Source organism: Callorhinus ursinus, unplaced genomic scaffold (assembly GCF_003265705.2).
Source record: "Callorhinus ursinus isolate GAN/ISIS: 27379988/994484 unplaced genomic scaffold, GSC_fseal_2.0 scaffold11, whole genome shotgun sequence".
Classification (NCBI taxonomy): domain Eukaryota; kingdom Metazoa; phylum Chordata; class Mammalia; order Carnivora; family Otariidae; genus Callorhinus; species Callorhinus ursinus.
Window position 1 is genome coordinate 43,306,744 of NW_027397073.1, and position 21,629 is coordinate 43,328,372.

A 21,629-nucleotide genomic window follows, 5' to 3' on the forward strand; every position below is an offset into this window, starting at 1 on the left:
CACAATTCCCTAAACACATTTAATTCTAAGTTCTCTTCTGTTCTTTTAATCTCTACGACTACTCTGTGCCCAGTACATTTTTAATTACCCTGACTCATATGTACGGATTTAGCAAAAAGATTTGGGAACTGGACAGAACTGGCTTTGTCTGTGGGCTCTGTCAAGAGACAGAGCAAAATCACTTAGCTTTTCTGAAGCTCAATTTCTTTACCAAGCGCTTATCATTTCTGCCTCACTCTTTTGTATATGGATCAAATGAGTTAAAATCCGTAAAACTGAGCACAATGCCTAGCAAATAGTAAGTGTTGGCCTTTTACTACAATATCTATCCTAATCACATGAAGTTTGGCTAACTTAAATTTTTTTTAAAGATTTTATTTATTTATTTTGGGGGGAAGGGGCTGAGGGAGAGAGAGAATCTGAAGCAAACGGCACACCAAGTGGGGAGCCCGACACAGGGCTCAGTCCCAGGAACCTGAGATCATGACCTGACCCGAAATCAAGAGTCAGACGCTTAACAGACTGAGCCACCCAGGCACCCTGGCTGACTTAAATTTTGATAGGGAGAGTAGCTTTTTCTTCAGTTTCTCTGTTCACCCTTGCTATTTTGGTAGCATGGTGATTGTACATTTTATCTTCTCACTTGAGACATAAAACTGTTAAATAGTTTTGTTTTTTAATTATTTTTGCAGTTGAGGGCACATGCAGTGGATATTAATGGAAATCAAGTGGAGAACCCTATTGACATTGTCATCAATGTTATTGATATGAATGATAACAGACCAGAGTTCTTACACCAGGTTTGGAATGGGACAGTTCCTGAGGGGTCAAAGCCCGGTAAGTTTGAATATAATAATTCAGAGATTCAGGAAATGCTGTGTAATTCAGCACTGGTTATAAGCAAGAAAAGGAGAAATGTGAGCCTTTTGGTGTTATTTTCTTTCATGCAAAATGATTTTAGGGAAAAAAGAAGGTATAAAAGGAAAAAACCGATTGAAGAGAGAAAACAGAAAAATATCACTTCCCACTTTGGAAAAAAATATACACTAGGGTCTCTGATTCTGTATTATAGGATCTATGGGATCCTTTCATTCTGCTGCAGTTGGTAAAGTCAGTGTGGCAAAAAAGTGAGCAGGGACTTTCTGTTCATAAAGTACAGATTTTATCATATTACTCGGAGCAGCAAGTAAAACTCGATTAGAGTCTGAAACGTACTTGGTATTCCTAGGGAAAGCCAAAAGCAGGGAGGGGGCTTGGAGACAGCTGGGGTGACACTGGAGATTTACTTCGGGATGACCCTAATGTCTTCTGCAGCCTACGCTTTTAAACTAGTGTCATGGAAAGTGTCCCAGCCTAGAAACAGGAGTTGCCAAATCCTGTCACCATCGTGCAGTGATGTTTGACTAAAATTTTAGATTCGGGTCCTTGAAAACACTGTAAACCTCAGAAGACCAAGGCTAGGAAGGCCAATTTAGTTTGAAAAACTAGTGGACAAAAAAACCAGTGGGTAGAGAGGTGGGAAAAGATAGTGTTTCACCAGCCTTCCTGAGATGGTTTGGTGTTTGGAGAGATTTAATTAGCTACGTTATTATTTTTATTTTGAATTTAAAGAGCCTCAACATTTAAAATAGTGCTACGTATTACCTTTGTCACCTATGCCAGTTTATACCAGTAGCTCCTTTATGCATATGCCAATTTATAGATACAACCACATATGCCTTAGATTGGCACTTCTTCTTGGTTCAATTGTACCTGTCTGTATCCTCAGAAAGAAAGTGGGGGTGAGGGGAGCTGGAGAGGGGGGACGGGGCTGTGCGGGAAGTTCAACCATCTGTGGCTCCTTCTGAGTCACACTCCAGAGTAGCTTTCTTTGGTATTTTAAAATACTATAAAATCAAAGAACATTAAACATATCCTTCCTAAAACACTAGTCTTATACAAATATTCTAAAGATAAATGAAGATAAAGACTTTTTACATGCGGAAATGATTTTTTGTTGTTTTTTTAAATAACTTATTTCATATGTTCCTCTGTGGTTTCTAACTTTATTAAAAGTACTACTTCACGAAAATTGTCAAAAATACACCATTAAATATATATTTATTATGCATTTGATTGTGAATTTCCATTAACGCCTCCCATTGACATTTCATGCATATATTTCCAGTAGTCGTTCTGGAAAGATCTTGAATTAAACTGCATTGTAATCAGTATTTTGGTTCAACATTCCGGAATATACATTTTTTGTTTTGACGATTCATTTGTTCATGCAGCAAACGTTTATAGAGTCTCTGCTGTGTTAGTCACTGTTTCACCACTGTGGGCACCGCGTTGCCACACTAGTTCCTAACCCTAAACCCTAACCCTAAACCCTAACCCTAACCCTAACCCTAAACCCTAACCCTAACCCTAAACCCTAACCCTAATCCTAACCCTAACCCTAACCCTAACCTGTCCTACTGGAGCTTACATTCTAGTAGGGGAGAAAAATAAAAGCCAAGGAAGCAAGCACATATGCAATGAAGTTTAAAAAAAAAAATAAGGGTGCAGAGTGGGCACATAATCAGAAGTGTCTCACTCAAAGGGACAATCTCTGGAAAGAGATTTGAATAACGTGATCAAGCCTTCATGAATTCTGGGGCAAAATTGTAGCATGGAGAGGTTCTAAAGAAGAACTGAGCTTAGAGCACTCGTGACGAATTTAAGTTAGAGATGGAAAATTTTATATGCTAGTTCTTATAAACATCCCACAGAACAAACCTTCCTAAATAGTAACTACTTTTCTCTCTACTTCTAAATTACACAGGGTGTGTAGCTAGTTTGAACTTATTTGATTCTAATGCGTTGTAGATTTCCTTTCCAAAGTATCTAATAAGTTGAAGTCCCTGAGTTTGTTACAGTGCTTTTGTAATCTCCTAGGAAATAACGAACCACAGTGCCAAACCCCTATTCAATGTACCAAAACAGTAATGCATGGAAGGATTCCTTATGACCTGAGTAAATGGAGTGTGCATCTTTATGCACACAGCTTACTTTCAGAAAGTGACTTAGGCATTGAGGAGAATCATGCTCAGCATGTCATTTTCGATGTTATTGTATAACAGAGGAAAACATGGCAAAGGCAAAGTATCAGTGGCCATAAAAGATGTTGCTAATGGCATCTATACTATTGTTTGCATTTTATATAAATAAAGGTCTGAAGTGATCTTTTCTTTGAGTCATATAGTGAACTCAAAAGTTATGGAAAAAAATGAGTCTTTACAAATATATACATTTTTAATAATTTTCCTTTTGCAGATCTAAACCATGTTTTATATTTTTTAAAGTGAGTGCTGTTCTTAATCAGTAGCACTTTTAATTAAATCTAAGTGACTAAATGTTTGTTTTGAAAAAGTGAGATTAAGACTGATAAAGGCAGATACACTTTTTAGGTATATCTATTTAGGAGACCCTCAAGTGCAGGGTGACCATTCATTTTCCATGTGTACTGTTCTAGGAACGTACGTGATGACGGTCACTGCTATTGATGCGGACGATCCAAATGCCCTAAACGGGATGCTGAGGTACAGAATCCTATCCCAGGCTCCGAGCACCCCTTCGCCCAACATGTTTACAATCAACAATGAGACTGGTGATATTATCACGGTGGCAGCTGGACTTGATAGAGAAGTAAGCCAACCAAAAACTATTTGAATTTGTCGTTTAATCTTAAAGGTATATGTGGTATCACATGCAGTTTAGCTCCAGGTAATAATACGTAGACAGTATTATTCAATATCAATTTTTTAAAGAAATCTTGTGCTATTTTCTACCGAACTTTGAATTGGTTAAATGATGTGTGCATACTGGATAAATCATTGCTGGTCCATGTAATATTTAGAGGAAAATTCACTGAGTTCATTAGATACATCTGGTATCTGATTTTTAAAATTCTTGGCATTTTTCTCAGTTTTCCCTTACATTCAAAGGTTTTTGTGAGGAATTAAATTAAAAACCATGCCCAAATAATGTGTGTGTAAATTTAGGATAATTTTTAAGTCCTATTGTTTTTAAGATTTATTTATTTATTTTGGGGCTGGGGGTGGGGAGGGGCAGAGGGAGAGGGAGAGAGAATCTCAAGCAGACTCTGCTCTGAGCACGGAGCCTCACGTGGGGCTCGATCCCACAACCCTGAGATCATGACCTGAGCCAAAACCGAGAGTCGGATGCTCAACCAACTGCACCACCCCAGCACCCCAACAGTCATATTTTTAAGAGGCTACAAATAACGTGTGTGCTGAGGTGTTTTGTAGCCTCTCTGGATAACCTGGTTTAGTAAAAAAGAGATTATCTCCTTTATTAGAATTTTCCCCTTGACTCTAAGATTAACTTATTTAACAGGTTTGAAGACTAGCAATGGCATTAATTCTACTGACAAGCCTTTAAAGTTATAAATGGAGAAAAACAGACTTCTGGCATAATTTTTGTTGAAAAGGCATAAAATGTTGACAACACTGAAATACCATGTAGTGTCATAGTCTGAGAGTGGATGGGCATTTCGGTTAATTCCCAATGCTCATCTCACTGTGACAGACCTCAACCCATGGTCCTCAGACACACCTCTGTGTTTTTGTTCATGTAATTTCTTCCACCAGGAATGCCTTACACCTTTTTCTTGCTCTTGAACCTTCCATTTCTTCATGTTTCTATTTAAGCCCCACTTACATCCTCTCCCGAAAACCCTGTCCCTAATGAATCTTTTATGCTGTTCTGACCATTTTCTTAAGAGATTCTCAAGGTCATTATTGACCATCAGTAATCATTGTGTGAGTGAATTATCAAAGTGCTAACTCATAGACATTTGTGCTTTGTAGATTTCTGGCTGAGCCAGCTTTTATAGTAATGAGACCTCAGATTATGTATGTCAAAAGGAAACATTATACCTACCGTAATACATATTATTGACAAGGATTTTAGGAGTTGGTTTTTATGACCCTATATTTGCCCCAGTAGCATTCACTTGAATTGGATCGAAAAAAAAATTACTATTGCAATTAATTATATACACAAGATCATGCTAGAAGCACTTTAATAAAGTAGTACGAACAAATCAAGATTACTTTATTCACAACTGAACTGAGCTGGGAGCCTTACTTAGGAGTTAAATGTATGCCTGTAACATTGTACCTATTAACTTCCGGGTGTCACTGATTCTTTGTCCAGTAATATTCTGTGTTGGAGATAGTTGAAATTTAGTGTTTGCAGTAGTACTTCTCATTCAGTGATACTTGGAACATGCATGTCTTTTCACCTCTTCCATTACCGTATGAAGTGCAATGCTTAAATGCCAATAATCTGCATGCATGCATATTTTGTTTGAGAAGGGGGGGTGTTTTCTAACATTCTCTCTTGAGTGCCAGGTTGCTCAGATACTGTGTAGGTATGTAGCTCATCCCCCAATATAAATATTTCTCTTTTATTCACACTCTTCGTTGGAAGATACAGAAATGGGGCTTCCTCATGTTTGCACATGGAAATATTCTTATCGCATTGAGTCTGGCTGTTTCATGACAAGAAGGAGAATTAAAGATCATTTTACTAAAGCAGACCAGCCATATTTAAAAACTAGAGCGACTGCATTTAGTTTAGAGAATGAAAGCCTGATGCCATACCCTAATTGTGGTTAAGTTTATTTTGCAGTGGACCGAAGCTGCCATGCCCCACCCCCGATGAAATGAACGTGAAAATGGATTAGAAACGTTAGAATCATGTGTGAGAAATAGCTTCTTGACAGTGAAATTATTAAACACAACAATGAGTTACTAGGGGAAATTATGGAAAACCTTCCTTTTCTGAAAGTCATTTAATGGAAAAAAAATGTGTCTATCTCAGATGGTTTATGGTAATTCTGCCTGAGGCCAGGGATAAATTACTCTGACTTCTTCAGGCCTCGTGCAGGCCTGAGATTCTTTTATTTCTATTAGAATTCACAGTTTTCTTTCTGTCAAAAGTAATTTCAGTTGTCGTTCTCCCAGGATATATGACACCTACAAGTGATTGAACTCCTAATCATTGAAATGCCTACTGAGATTCCGTTTTTTATTTTACTTTAATCTGTAGGTTTAGAAAAATATCAGTTCTTCAGGTTGCGTTACTTGGTGGTGCCTTTTCCTGGCACTTTTCTTTTCTCCACCCCTTTCCCTTGATGTCCATCTCCTGCCCTTTTCAGGTAGGACTACTGATGGCTCGCCCTCTGCTTCCGTGGGTGTAAATCCTGGGACTGCCTGTTATGGGCTATTTGACCTTCAGTGTATTAACCTGAAACCTTAGTTCCCACATCTGTGAATGGGGATAAAAATATTACCTCCCCCGTGGGATGGTCGTAAGGGTTATGTAACACAAGGCGTAAAGCATTCAGCACTGTGCCCAATAAATATTAGCTTTTGTTTTCCTCTGTTGCCATCATAAATCCAGCCTCGGCATCTACTGGGTGGGCACTATCACTCTGGCTCTTCAGCATTGTTTTCTCATGGCAAAGAAAGAAAGATACTTCCTGTTTTCCAAGCCTACTGATCCTTTCTGTTGCCCTCGCGGTAACATGTTCTCCTGTGTTCCACTGTGTTGGTCTTCCCTTCCCTACAGATTCCCTTCTAAAACCCCACAAGTATCTTTATAATCTATAAACATGAGTCTCCCCTGTGGTAAAATGACTCTCCACGACCCCTAGGATGACGTCAGAGCTCTGTAACATGGCACTCCAAACCCTCTATGACATTGGTCTTAAAGCCTTCTTTGGTCTAACCTCCTGGGATTCCTTGCCTCCTGTTGAGGAACAAGTGATGTCCAACACTCATACAACCACATGCAACTCCTTGTACAAATCTTTTGTTCCTGTGGTTTCCTCTGCCTGGAGAGATTTCCTTTCCCATCTCTGTAGAGCAGGGTGACCCTCACTCTCTGAAACCCAGTCCCCAACCCCTCCTTGGGCACCCCTAGTAGTCTCTGCATTCCCCGAGATAGGCAAAGACTATGTCACATAGATATTATACCTGCTTTCTTGCTCTCAGTATTTGGTGAGGCTGATGGGTTCCTTTTTACCCCGCATAGGAACCCTGAGGGAAATGTTCATATTACGTGATTTTCTCCTTCTTTTCAACACCATACTCCTTGAAAGGACAGCCCACACTCATGCTCAGCTCCCACTCCCTCCTCGTCTTAATAGTTGGCTTTCTGCCTGCCTACCCACTCAGGTTGCACCCTTGTCATGCAGATATTCTCACTTTCTAGGAGGGCACTAATACAATAGAGCAATTAACGGTACAGATTCTGGACTCAGAGAGACCTGGGTTCAAATCTCGTCTCTGCTACTTATGGCTGGGTGTCATTGTGCAAGCTTCCTTGCCTCCCTGAGCCTTGGTTTCCTTATCTGCAAAATGAGGATTAAAAAAAAATCCGGGCGCCTGGGTGGCTCAATTGGTTAAGCGTCTGCCTCCAGCTCAGGTTATGATCCCAGGGTCCTGGGATTGAGTCCCGCGTCGGGCTCCCTGCTTAGTGGGGAACCTGCTTCTCCCTCTGCCTGCAGCTCCCCCTGCTTGTGCTCTCTCTCTCTGTCAAATAAATAAATGAAATCTTTAAAAAAAAAAATCCACCTGCCTTATGGGATTATTGTGAGGACTGAATAAGATAACGTATAGTGCTTAGCAGTGTATCTGGCAGGTCGTTAGTACTCAGTCTCAAAAAATGTTACTTTTTTTTCTTATCAAGGCCCTTAGAACAATGTCAGCACATAGTAAGCATTCAAAAAAATTTTTAGACTCCAGACATACAAGATAGATGGTACAATCAACCCCATTTCACAGGTGAAGGAACTGGAGCTTCCCGTTTAAGAATTTGAACAGCGTCACAAACCTATACTTATCTTCTAAGTTCTCGTGACATTATTACTTAATTGTCGATCCCCTAACTTAGTGCATCCAAGAGCAATCTATCATCTCCCTAAATCTGTGATTCCTGATCAATTTCCCATTTCATGTGACCAGTGCCACCTCCCCAGTCTCCCAAGATCACGGTCTACCTACCTTTACCATGCACTGCCATCCATCCACTGATAAATTTAGTTATCAGGTTCCTCTCAGTTTACCTCCAAAACGTCTCTTGCATTCATTCTTCCCTCCAGACTTTGAGGGCTGGTTTGGATGCCCCTACTGAAGTCCCTGCATCACTCCCTCCAACTCTTCCTACAGGTGCTTTGTACATTTGCTCCTGTTAATGCCTCCATCACTTAAGGATATCAAAGCCATCTCTGGCATCATTCATTATTTTATCCAAGTAAATACTACATTGCCTGACATCTAGTAGACATTCATTAAATGTGTGCCAAACTGAATGAATGACCGAATGCTCTCACTTCTTCATTCGCTCATATCACTTTAGTTCAGTGTTTCAAAAGTGTGGTGCACAGGTGTGATGATTTTATTGATACATGTAGGGAAGCCTCTAGAGAAAACTGGAGACCACAAGTCTTCAGATGCTATTCCATCAAGTAGAGACTGCCAGAGTACAAGGGTTATAGTGTGTTTATTTTTACAGTTATATTTATGGCAGGTGATGTTGGTCTTCCATTTATGGTACTTTTACAATAAATTAAGTTTTTTAAAAGGGAGGGAATGTCAAGATAAATGTTACGTGACTCATGCTACAGAAATATGAGGATAAGGCAGCATTGGGAAGATCGTGTGTGAATCACTGTAGTTTGGGAAAATGAGCTAGTTTATACTCCCAGTGTATGATTTAATGAATAAATAACAGCTACCATGTAAATAAGATGGTTTTTCCCAAACCTGGAATGATTTTTATAGTGGAAGGCAAGGCCCAGGATTTCTCATCCATTCACCCATCCAACCACCAAGTCAAAAGCATTTATCACTTGCTTACTCTGTTCAGGCATTAGGCTGTATACCAATGACACAAACATTGACAAAGCAGGGGCCTGAGGAGGGCTGTGTGTTTGTGTGTACATAACCAGGAGGGCAGACATATGGATTTATAGCAGCCATATAAACTAGAAACAGTGATAAAGGTGTATCCATGACAGTCCAACAGCTCTGCCTCCAGGACTTTCTGAAGTCATCTCTGAGGTGGCTTTTCCACTTTGTGTTCACCAGGCTCAGGGTGAAGGGAAGGGTACTGAAGCCCAGAGTTTCTCAACCTTGGCACTATTGACATATTGGATTGGATAAATCTTTTTGGTGGGGGGGCTGTCCTGTGTATCATAGGATGTTTAACAGCATCTCTCTCTCTGGCCTCTATGGTCATCCATTAGGTGACTGTAGCAACCCCCAATTGTGATAACCAAAAATGTCCGGGAATGGTCAAATGTCCCCGGGGGGTGGGGAGGGGCAAAATTACCTCCATTGAGACCCACCGTTCTAGCCTGAGGGAAATACCAAAGGCAGTGGTGTATAGGGTTACCATAGGCATTTGAAAGTAGATACAAAAAGCTCAAGGTGTAGGGTAAGTGGATGAAAGGTGATACATTGCTTTGATAAGTAAGGTGGGTGAGTCACAGGGCCTAGGATTGATAGCAAACGGATGAGTTGAGATTTTACCCACCTAGAAGAGGAAATAAGGAAACATTTTTAAGCAAAGTCCCCTTGATCAGATACGGGACTGAGGATGGGAAGTCAAATTCTTATGGAATCTAAATGTCAGTCATTCAGAACCAGATGCCCAGGGACTAAATTAGGCAAGAAGCCCTATATAGTTTGGTTGTCTAAAACAAGCTGTCATGTCTTCCTTACTAAATGTAAGAACATTTTATCAACCAAGCATTTGAAAATGGAGATTATATTATTTACCAAGTCGGATTTTTTTTTTATTTGAAGAGACATTGTATTTTAGAAATAACAATGTTCTTTTGTAACTTAAAGATTCTAAGACTAACTTGAAGCAGTAGGAAATGTCACGTATTAGCTACTCATCCCAATATTTCAGCTCAGTGGAAAATTGTATATATTATGCTTATATAATTTTAAAGTAGGCATTATAATTTAAAGAGCAGACATTAACAAAGAACTATATTTCCATACAATATCTGTGTGGGGTTTTTTTATCTTAACAACAACAGTAAGAAAAACCTCTTCCTTTTTTTGAAAATGTTCATCTGCTTTTGCAAATAGCAGCTAAGAGAAATTGCATTTCAAAGTCATAACAAATTTTTATTTTCATGATTTTCGGCTAGGAAGCTGAACTGAGTGCCCTACGAAATTCTCTCACTAACCATGAGAACATTAAGCTGAAATGACACTTGACTGGGAAAGGAAATCATTGAGAAATATTTTAGCCTATGTAAGCACTATGGTGAGGTGTTATGGGTTAAGAAAAAATTTACATGGCTCAACTAGCACTACTCCTTTCTTTTTTTTTTTTTAATTCAAATAAGTGGTATTTTCTCTTTTAGGAAGACAAATAAATAACTGCTAGAGTTTGGCATTTGGGTAGACAGAGACTTCAAATCAGATGTGTGGGGTTTGGCTTTTTCTCCTACCCGTTTCTTCTTCCTTGCCCTTCCCACTAACAAACTAAATCAAAAGCTACAATTTGTGTCTGTTCTAGCCAGCTCCAGAAATCCCTTAAGAATGGCCATTCATAATGTTAGCTATATTTAGAATCAGGGAAAACTGTACTTTGCAGTGACAGTTTATTTTTGTATGAAGAAGTAGGTTTTGTTGTTCAGAATGTTTTAACATTTATGAAAAAGATCTATATTTTTTATATGTGCCAGTTTCCACAGAGATTTCAAATGACTTTAAGAAAATCATTTTGGTTAGTATAATATAAAGTGTATTTGTCAGCTAGTACTATGGACTTCTCAGACAGTCTCCAGATAGTCTCTTAGATACAGTGCAGCTTAATTTGGCTCCCTCTTTTAAAAACTCAATTCAGATGGGGCTCCTGGGTGGCTCAGTCCACTGGGTGTCTGACTCGTGGTTTTGGCTCAGGTCATGATCTCAGGGTCATGAGATCGAGCCCTGCATCAGGGGCTGAGCTCAGCTCAGAGTCTGCTTGAGATTCTCTCTGTCTTCCTCTCCCTCCTCCCTGCCTCTCTCCCTGCTCTCTCTCTCTTTCTCAAATAAATACATATAAATAAATAAAATATTTTTAAAATTTTCAGTTTGGAATTTAAAAGCAGTGATACCTATTTGGTAATAGCCATCTACATGCAGATGTATCTAGGTCCCTCTTAGGTATGTGGGCGCAATGAGTGTTAGGCCAAAATGACAATCCATCGAGTATGCAACAATTAAGTACCACTGTGTTCCTTAGTTACAACTAAAGACATAAACATAAACCCTCTAATTAGGTTTTAACTTCACTTAAGAATATATAACTCCTACATAGTTGTGACTAGTATGTACTAATGGAAAGTAGGAGAAAATACTCTATCAACCAGATTTTTCATTGTCTTTAGTATTCTAAACTGGGTAGAAACTAACATATGAGAAAGTAAACACAAGCCAAATGACTTGAATGCTTGATCACAATGTTGTGAAGTTCAGAAGAAAGGGGAAGGTTGAGACCAGATGGAAGCTTCCGCTTCTCTGAATTTCACACATCTACAATGCGATCTTTTCCTCAAGTAGAGGTGAAAATATACAGTCACCTCTCTCTAGACAAGAACCAGACCTGTGCTTCTCAAGTTAGAAGTTGGCTCCACTTGGGAAATTTCAAGCAATGTTAATCAGAATGAATGATGCTGTGCTTTCTGTGTGTAATAAAGAGCTATTTACAAAACAACTGCTGTGTCTACTTGAGGAATTAGTTTCATCTAAGGTGTTATCTTTTTGTCTTTCTAGAAAGTGCAGCAGTATACATTAATAATTCAAGCTACAGACATGGAAGGCAATCCCACATATGGTCTTTCAAATACAGCTACAGCTGTCATCACGGTGACAGATGTCAATGACAATCCTCCAGAGTTTACTGCCATGACGGTAAGTACAGACGGTCACTCACAGAACTTGGGTCTGTGGTCCGTTACTGAGAAGTTTTGTCATGAATAATAAATGCATTAAATAGAGGTGGACCTTGCTTACCCTCGTTGTATATTGGCTACCCTCTCAGCTGTTTTCTGTCACCAGGACTTTTAAATGAGGCACCTGAGTAATTTGTTTTCTCCTAGTCTCCCAGGTCCACTGATGAAGTTGTTAAAATATGCCACCTGGAAGAAATGGCCTAAAAATACTTGGTGCTGTTATAACAGAATATTTATAAATATTTTCAGGTGCATGAAGTTGAACGGATATTACATGACTGATTTATGCAACTTTGTCAAGAATATAAATATTATCTCTTGAGGAAAATTATTTCCCTCAGACAAGTCCTTTTCTCCAACCCCGCATTAATCACCCAGATACTCACAAATGGACACTAATTTTAATATTAATGAAACTGTAACATCATTTGGAAGAAATTTTGACTGCCGAGAAAAGTGATAGTATTTTTAAAGTTAAACATAAATGCTGTGATTACCTGCATTACGGATTTCCTCATTTAGTGTGGGTGATAAAGATTTAATGGGGCAGTAAAATCAGGGCAGTGTGGTCATCAAGACACCCTGTCCTTCACCGGCCCACGTCACTCCTCTGACCGAGGTGTTTTTTTTTTTTTTTTTTTTTTTTTGTAGTTCTATGGTGAAGTCCCTGAAAACAGGGTAGATGTCATAGTAGCGAATCTAACTGTGACCGATAAGGATCAGCCCCACACGCCAGCCTGGAATGCTGCCTACAGGATCACCAGCGGGGATCCTACAGGGCGCTTTGCCATTCAGACAGACCCGAACAGCAATGACGGCCTCGTCACCGTAGTCAAAGTAAGTGCCACTTGGGCCGCTGATCTCTCTGACGGGCACCCTGCATTGACCAGTCCATGCTCCCTCGCCCGTAGTTTCCTTTTGTGTCTTAGGGTTTGTTTGTTTGTTTGTTTTTTTCTTTCAGACACCTTTAAATCTAGAATTAATATGTTTTGGGGAGTCACATTTGTTTTTTTGTTTAGTTTATGTTGAGGCTATGTTGAGGCCAACATAAATGTTCTCACATTGTCTCTGGAATACGACTGGGTTTCAATCATTTTGGACAATTTTAACATTCTGAAGACAGGACTGTCCTCCACAGTGTCGACTTTCGGTGTAGTTAGATGTGTTCGTGATATGGCACACCCTGAAGTATTGATCGCCAATTGGTAGCTATTAGGAAGGATGCCCCACACCTATTATTCTCAAGGTGCCCTTTGAGTATTGACTCAGAGAACAAACCAGAAAATATCACAAAAGTAAAAGGGGATGAGTAGGGACAAAGAGGGCCTACATTCTGAAAATGTTGTGAATTTATACTCCTGTTTTTAAATGCTATATTCAAGACAATGTTTTAATTGTCAAAAATCAAACAGAGCAAACACTGAGCGCTGGAAGCAAGGGGATGTTAACTTCACGGGTAATAAATACGTAGCTATAACGTAAAAGTTCCTGAAAGTGAGCATCTCTTCCTTCGAGCCCCCAGTGAAGAGATGTGTTTGCTTGCCTCACATCCCAACAGTTGATTTGCAAGTGAACCCAAATGTGGACTTGCCTAGGAAGGTGCTCTGAGGGGTCCGTTGCCTAGAATTTCATATGCGTGTGAGTAAAATGGGAATTTCCCCTGGGAGGTGGGCGTTGGAAATTTCTCTGCAGGAAGAACATAGCGATCAGGAAGCACACCCCAGACCCAGACCATTTGTGTTCGAATCCCAGCCCTGCTTTTGGGAGTGCCGTGAGCACGGCAAGTTGTGGAACCTCGCTGAGGCTCAGGGTCCTCGTGTGGAAAGTAGGGAGGATTATAGTATCGAAGTCATAGCATCGTTCTGAGGGTTACACTTAATACGCATTTAAGGACAGACTTGTGCATACCACGTAGCATAAATAAATATTATGTCCTGGACTTTTCATGTAGCTAATGAAATCACTCAAAGAATTCTGCTTTCTGGCTTCTGTACTGTCTTGTTTAGAATAGTTGAGAAAGGGAAGTTGAATTGGTGATTTTAGAGTGAGAGAAAAAGAAACTCTGTGTTTGAAGGTTTTGAGGAGGTGGTCTGGGGTAGGAAGCTAATCATGGGGCTTTCTCATGAGCTTCACTCTTAATCCTTCCTAGACCACCTAGGAGGGCATGAGGGCTTGTCAAGCTCTCTTTTTTTTCAAATTCTTATGGCACAGTAATGTTTATCTGCATCCCCCACTAGAAGGTGATCAGAGGAAATCAAGAGTGGAAATGAAAGTCCAGTCTGATCACTTGACTCCTGGTAACTCTTCTGTTGACAGCAGGAGTCAATGGAAATTTGGAATTTAATATCTACATTATGGGTTATTTGTGCATTGCCTTTATCTAAAGTGTTGTTCTTAGATTAGGGATTCTTGCAGACCAGTAGAACACCTAAAATTCTTTTGGGGAGACAGCCAGAGTTTTGGTTTGCTAAGAAAGGGAAAAACAAAAACAAGAAAAAGCCTACAAATACTATTATTTTTCCTAAGTGTGTGTACATGTCTGTATTTAAAATGTGTTTCAAATTAAATAGAATTTAAATTTAAAATTTAAATAGAATTAAATTTTTGTTTTATGAAAAAATTGGATTTTATAGTTTGGGGGCTTTGGTTTCTTGGGGTTTTTTGTTGTTGTTGTTGCTTTTTGCACTTCATCCCAGATGTAAAAGGTCTCCTGGATGAGGAGTGGTCTTTGATACCAACGTTTCAGAGTATAATCTAGACATTCAGGTTCTCACTTGACCTCAGACTATTTAGTATTTTTGGTTACGATGCTGTTCTTAAGAATAATCAAGTTTTGGGCGCCTGGGTGGCTTAGTTGGTTGAGCGACTGCCTTCGGCTCAGGTCATGATCCTGGTGTCCTAGGATCGAGTCCTGCATCGGACTCCCCGCTCAGCGGGGAGTCTGCTTCTCCCTCTGACCCTCTTCCCTCTTGTGCTATCTCTCATTCTCTCTCTCTCAGATGAATAAATAAAATCTTTAAAAAAAAAGAATAATCAAGTTTTTAGATGTAGCTGATGCAATCAGTGCAATAGTACTATGCATTATTTTGTGAACATAAATTGTTAAAGTACCTGAGATTTACAGATATCTTATACAAACAGGCTCAATTGTGATAAATATTTCAATCATTGGCCATGCTAATGCATGTTTTTCAGACATTTGAGAGGAACCTATGGTGCAGGGAATGAAAAATTAATGTTTTGAAAATGGAGTTGAAAACTGTAGAATATAAATATTCTTATTTCCTGCAAAAATATGGTGTTTTTTTTTTTTTCCCAGCCAATTGACTTTGAAACAAATAGGATGTTTGTCCTCACTGTCGCTGCTGAAAATCAAGTGCCATTAGCCAAGGGTATCCAACACCCACCTCAGTCAACTGCAACTGTGTCTGTCACAGTCATTGATGTGAATGAAAACCCTTATTTTGCCCCAAATCCCAAGATCATTCGCCAAGAAGAAGGCCTTCATGCTGGTACCATGTTAACAACATTCACCGCTCAGGACCCAGATCGATACATGCAGCAAAATATTAGGTATCAAATGCCACTCGTTGCATTTTTTAAAATTTACTTTATGTTCTGTGTTGTGCACAAAATTTATCTACCTTTTGAATGAGAAATTTGAACTGGAACCAAAACCACTCATTACAAAATTATTTTTAATTCCTTGATGAAGCTTCCTGTCAGGAAATAAATCAATGAGTATATCAGATGGGAAATAGAAGAATGGATCTACTCATGTATTATTTGAGGAAAAAAATGTTCCCTGCGTCTTTTTTCTCTGCCCCCTTTTATCTTTTTATATTTCATAATAACTTAGCCAATGCTATTATACCAAACATTGCAAAAAGTTTTCACTGAGAGTAAATAGGGCTCGGAAGCTGTAACATTTATCTCTTCTCCACACATCAGGAAAAAAGGAAAACTCATGCCTAAAAGAAGATATAAGAGCTAATTATTTTTGCCTCTTACCTGTACGGTAGTTATAGGACTTATAAAACATATCTGTAAAGATTTCCAACCTCAGCAAAATCTAATTTATCTTTCCTGATAAGGGAGTAGATTGTTGGCAGAGCATACCCCACATGACTACTATCCATTGCTGGTGATGATAATTCTTTAAATTAGCTCATATTTAATTTAACTTCTTTCAGAACTGCTGCTAACAGATAAATGCATATCTTTTGCATTTCTCTATACGTTGATATCAAGAGAGATAAATAGCTAACTAATAGGCGTATTGAACTCCTACAACTTTTTACCTTTCAAAACATAGGAAATTTTTTCCAATCTTTATTGGTTATCTGAGCTTGAAAAACTTAGCCTCCACCCAGAATAAAAAAGGAGTTTAAGCTGATAAACCTACTGATACATATAAATCGACTTTATATAGACTCAATGGCATTTTCTTTGAAGACTGTAGTTCTGTATAGTGTAGTTATTTTTTTAAGTATATCGAAAAATTTAAATTTACTAACACTTTATTTTGTAGATACACAAAATTATCTGATCCTGCCAATTGGCTGAAAATAGATCCTGTGAACGGGCAAATAACAACAATCGCTGTTTTGGACAGAGAATCACCAAATGTGAAAAACAATATATATAATGCTACTTTCCTTGCTTCTGACAATGGTATGTAATTAAATATGGTCACTGTATTACCGCGTATGTTGTTAAAGAGAGCAGAGCCTCATCACAAATGCGTCATCGAGAAACAAGGTTTTCTCCCAAACTCAATTGTTTAGAAAACTGACCTTTATTAAGCTGAGGCCCCTATGTCTATTTTCCATTTCCACTGGGTGTTCTCACATGTTCCTTATCTTCTATAATATTCGCAAAGTCCACACGCCCTCGGTGGTAGCCTCCGATTGTGATGACAAACCTCTGTAGCCTTCTGCCCTGAGACAGATTGACTGCTCCTTACTGCGAGTCTAGCCTCATGCCTCAGTGGCCTTGAGACGATCTTCTTATATTTCTTACAGTCAGTCTGCTGACATCAGTTGGTCTGTCTCTAGCATTTTTTTCTCTTTGTAATTCTCCGCCTCTAGTCCGCCATGGATAGGAAACTCTTAATTGCGTGCGTAAAGTGAGATAAGGGAATACACAAGCTTTTGTGTGTTAGTTTTGAACATACAGTCTAGGCCCTTTTTTTTTTCCTTTCTGGGTGTCTGCTGGATTCTAAATGATTGAGATTAATAGATAGCCTTCTTTTTTCTTTCTTTCTCTCTTTCTTTCTTTCTCTCTTTCTTTCCTTCTTTCTTTAGTTATATAAGACAAAAATGACTTATATGTAAACCTGGTGATGGATTTATTTTGCTTTGCTAGCCCTCAGTATGACGTGTGTTTAAGAGTACAACCTCTGAAGGTCTGCCTGACCACCTGAACCCAGACTCCAACTCTACTACTTTCTAACTGTGGGATTGGCAACAAGATTTTTAAATATATCCATTTCCTCCTTTTTCTCTTAACTAGGGATAATGGCAGCAGTACGTAACTCATAGTGTATCGTGGAAGATAAGGTGGTTTGTACACATAGTTTTTTTTTTAATGTTATGTTAATCACCATACATTACATCATTAGTTTTTGATGTAGTGTTCCATGATTCATTGTTTGTGCATAACACCCAGTGCTCCATGCAGAACGTGCCCTCCTTAATACCCATCACCAGGCTAACCCATCCCTCCATGCCCCTCCTCTCTAGAACGCTCAGTTTGTACACATAGTTTTTAAAACAGTGCCTGACACAAAGACTCAAATAAATATTTCTGTTACGCGTCAGTAGTTTTAAAACTGAATCACAACCACGTTTGAAAATCGTTTAGTTCTAGACTATCAATGTTAGCATCTAATAAAACTAGCAGGCTTCAATTTGGTGGTCAAGATGAGCAGTTTGAAAAACGTGGCCTATGGACACTTTTGATAAGAACAGTTTCAATGGACCTTTCTGAATTCTATATAGTAAGATTCAGTGAGATTATTATCTGTCATAAATCTACATGGTGACAGGGTTAAAGCAGTATTTCTTATCCTTTCTAATGTCAGACCTACTGTTCAAATATTTAGAGCTGAAACGTCATAGGGACAGCTTCTGCCATGTAAGTGGTCACTTTCCTCTGTGATGGAACTAAAGCAATATATCTTACACCATTATGTTGAGATTTAAAGAGCTGTAGGATTTGCTGTGAATTGTGTAAGACTGTTGAATCACAGACCTGTACCTCTGAAACAAATAATACATTATATGTTAAGAAAAAAAAAAAAAGGAAGATAGGAGGAAGGGAAAAATGAAGGGGGGGAAATCAGAGGGGGAGACGAACCATGAGAGACAATGGACTCTGAGAAACAAACTGAGGGTTCTAGAGGGGAGGGGGTGGGGAATGGGTTAGCCTGGTGATGGGTATTAAAGAGGGCACGTTCTGCATGAAGCACTGGGTGTTATGCGCAAACAATGAATCATGGAACACTACATCCAAAACTAATGCTGTAATGTATGGTGATTAACATAACATAATAAAATTTAAAAAAATAAAATAAAGAACTATAAAATTATATGTATGAATGTTGGTTGTTACAACCAGATTTGTCATTCACCAAGGTGGATTTTTTCTAATTGAAAGAGTGTTTGATAGGAGAGAAAAGTGGGTGGTTACATCTGTGTTAGCCGTGATGCTTGGCAAATGCACTTAACTTTAAATTGAGGCCGGATGTGGAGCCCTGGTTCTGCTCCTTAATGATGGGGTGAGCTCTTATACTCTTTGTGCCTTCGTTTCATTATTGATAAGTTGTTTTTGTGGCTTGCCTATTCTATAAAGTTTTTATGAAAGTCAAATAATATTACATGTGATAATGAGTGTGAAAGTTCTTCAAACTATGGACTATCACTGAGCTCTTGGTGCTATATTCATTGTGAGAATATTGTTCACAGCCACCTCACCCCCCGACTTTTATTCTCCCTGCTCTCAGAACTGTACGTGTCCCTCAGACAGGTCCAGAGAGATTTCTCCTTGTCTCCCCCTCAGCACTGTCTGTGAGCACACTCCTAACTGCATGTTCTTGGGCAGGTCACTTCAACTTCTGGGTCTCAGATTTATTATTTTAACATTTTTTATATTTCTATTCTTTTCTATTTATATAATGTGTATTATGTAATTGAACTAAATAAAATAATTATGACATTATATATAATAACACTAAAAATACATACAATATGGAAGAGGCCAAATTACCAGACTAAATTATCACAAAACAGAGTAGAGACAGTTTTTAGGGTGGAATGAGAATGGGTTTGGGGTCAGGCAGACCTATCCTGAGTAGCAACCCCACCACTTACAGGAGCGTGTGACCATGAGCAGCGTACAGAGCCTGAGGTTCTTCATCTGTTTAAATTGACTTCGTAGGATTACCAATGAAATAATGTATTTAGAGCAACCTAATTCTTGGATAAGCAGGTAGCTGGTTGATCAGTAAATCCTATTTCTCTTCTCCATGGCATTCCTTCCCAAGAGGAGGGGTGTGGGTCTGTGTTACCTGTCTGTAGACTGGTTGGATATTTCATAGCTGTGTTTGAGCCTTAAAAGCATTCTCACGCTCTTTCATGCATACGTCTTGGTTCTCCATCAAAAGAGGAGGGTGCACAAGGCCATGAGCCCCATGTTCTGCTTCTCTTGTGTTCCCCACAGTGGCTAGAGGAGCGTGGTATGCACAAGGCCCAGCGTAATAGACAGCAAGGGCAGGGCAGGTACAGAATCGCACTCTGCAGGGACATGCATTGTCCCAGCACTCAGTTGGGCGCAACAAAGTTGGCAGCTCTGGGTCATCCTAGAAAGGAAGCAAGAAGTGGCCTTGTTGGAGTAACAGTCTGCCAGATGCTGTGGCGACTAGATATTTCCAAGGTTATGCAGTGATGAGGGCAAGCAGGCTAGAAGTTTTGAGCATTCCACCGTCATTGAGACTCATGGGAAAGAACTGTTCAGCATTGGTTTGTGATTTTTCTCCTTTTAAGGAATCCCCCCTATGAGTGGAACGGGAACACTGCAGATCTATTTACTCGATATCAATGACAATGCCCCTCAAGTGTTACCTCAAGAGGCAGAGACTTGCGAAACTCCAGACCCCAATTCAATTAACATCACAGCACTTGATTATGACATCGATCCAAATGCTGGACCATTTGCTTTTGATCTTCCTTTGTCTCCAGCGACTATTAAGAGAAATTGGACCATCACTCGGCTTAATGGTAAGAACAGGTTAATTATTTGACTGTATGTGCAGTTGGGAGGTTTTGAAGCCTGATACGAAAAGTTCATTTTGGGTGCTTTATAATCTTCTCATCAAATATATTTTAAAAGCTACGTAAAGTTAAATAAGATAACTAAAAACTTCTACAGCTAAAGAAAAAAAAATCTTCACAATGCAGCGTAGTCGAATGGCTTGATAGATGCATGCTCTTAAGTAGTAAATGCATTCTGGGAAAGGTTGCGTGTTTTGTGTCATGTGATGTATTAACTGTCCACCGTACGTTTTCCTTTTTTGTGTAGGTGATTTTGCTCAGCTTAATTTGAAGATAAAATTTCTTGAAGCTGGGATTTATGAAGTTCCGATCATAATCACAGATTCGGGTAATCCCCCCAAATCAAATATCTCCATCCTTCGCGTGAAGGTTTGCCAGTGTGACTCCAATGGGGACTGTACAGATGTGGATAGAATTGTGGGCGCAGGGCTGGGCACGGGCGCCATCGTAGCCATCCTCCTGTGCATCATCATCCTGCTCGGTAAGTATCGGCATTATCTCCTGGCATTCAGTTCTTCTCCCTCCTAAGACGTTTTGCCAAGTAACTTCTTGCTGTTGCCTTTTAATACAATCTTAACAACTCTCTTCAACCTCTGAATGCGTTCTGGCCAACCCTTCACGGGCCGGTCAGGTCCCCCGCAGAGTGAGAAAATCCCTGAGCACTGTTGCAAGCCCTTAAGTGCTTGCAGCAAACCCAGCCCGCACACCTCGCCCGTGACCCGTGGCAACCGTTTTCTGATGTTGATGGCTGGAAGAGCTGTAGCAAACTCTCTCCATAGAAAGATGTTAGATGGTCCTAAGTGTGAGCGCTTAGCTTATGATTTGAGTATGAATTTATGGCACTTAGTTGATGATTTAGGAAAATAAGTATATTGCTTTCCTTAGCTCGTATAAAGCACAGTCAGCAGCTAACCGCAGTCATGCAGGGATCAAGGTATTCGTTACTGAAGGGCCACGTAAAATAGTGCGAGATTGTCCTTCACGCGGCACATTTGATGATAGAAATGATTGCATAGCTCAATCAATTGTCTGTCTTTAGAGCAAGTCGAGATTAAGGAATTGCTCCTTTTTCAGATACTTTGCAATCTTTGGTTCAATGGAATGCAAGAAATTAACCACTGGAAAGTACTTGAGGAGCCACTTCTAAGCATGCAGGTTAAAAGGACAAATTGCCGGGGCCCTGTGTTTTATTGTTAAATAGCAGCAGGACTTAGTTTATTGTGCCATCATGCTATGCACCAATCACTTTCTTGAAAACGTTGGCCATTTCTTTTATGTTTTCT

The 21,629-nt window shown here is 39.4% G+C and overlaps 1 protein-coding gene across 2 annotated transcripts in view; it reads left to right on the top strand.

Annotated features, from left to right (window-relative positions):
- CDH2 (cadherin 2) overlaps positions 1-21,629 on the top strand; it is a 209,959-nt gene that overhangs the window by 156,377 nt on the left and 31,953 nt on the right. For both annotated transcript variants that reach the window (XM_025886760.2, XM_073898375.1), the window contains 8 exons: positions 693-837; positions 3,497-3,669; positions 11,835-11,972; positions 12,665-12,850; positions 15,333-15,586; positions 16,545-16,687; positions 20,059-20,292; positions 20,594-20,827. In XM_025886760.2, coding sequence (XP_025742545.1) covers positions 693-837; positions 3,497-3,669; positions 11,835-11,972; positions 12,665-12,850; positions 15,333-15,586; positions 16,545-16,687; positions 20,059-20,292; positions 20,594-20,827 — 1,507 coding nt within the window. The remainder of the gene's footprint in view (positions 1-692; positions 838-3,496; positions 3,670-11,834; positions 11,973-12,664; positions 12,851-15,332; positions 15,587-16,544; positions 16,688-20,058; positions 20,293-20,593; positions 20,828-21,629) is intronic.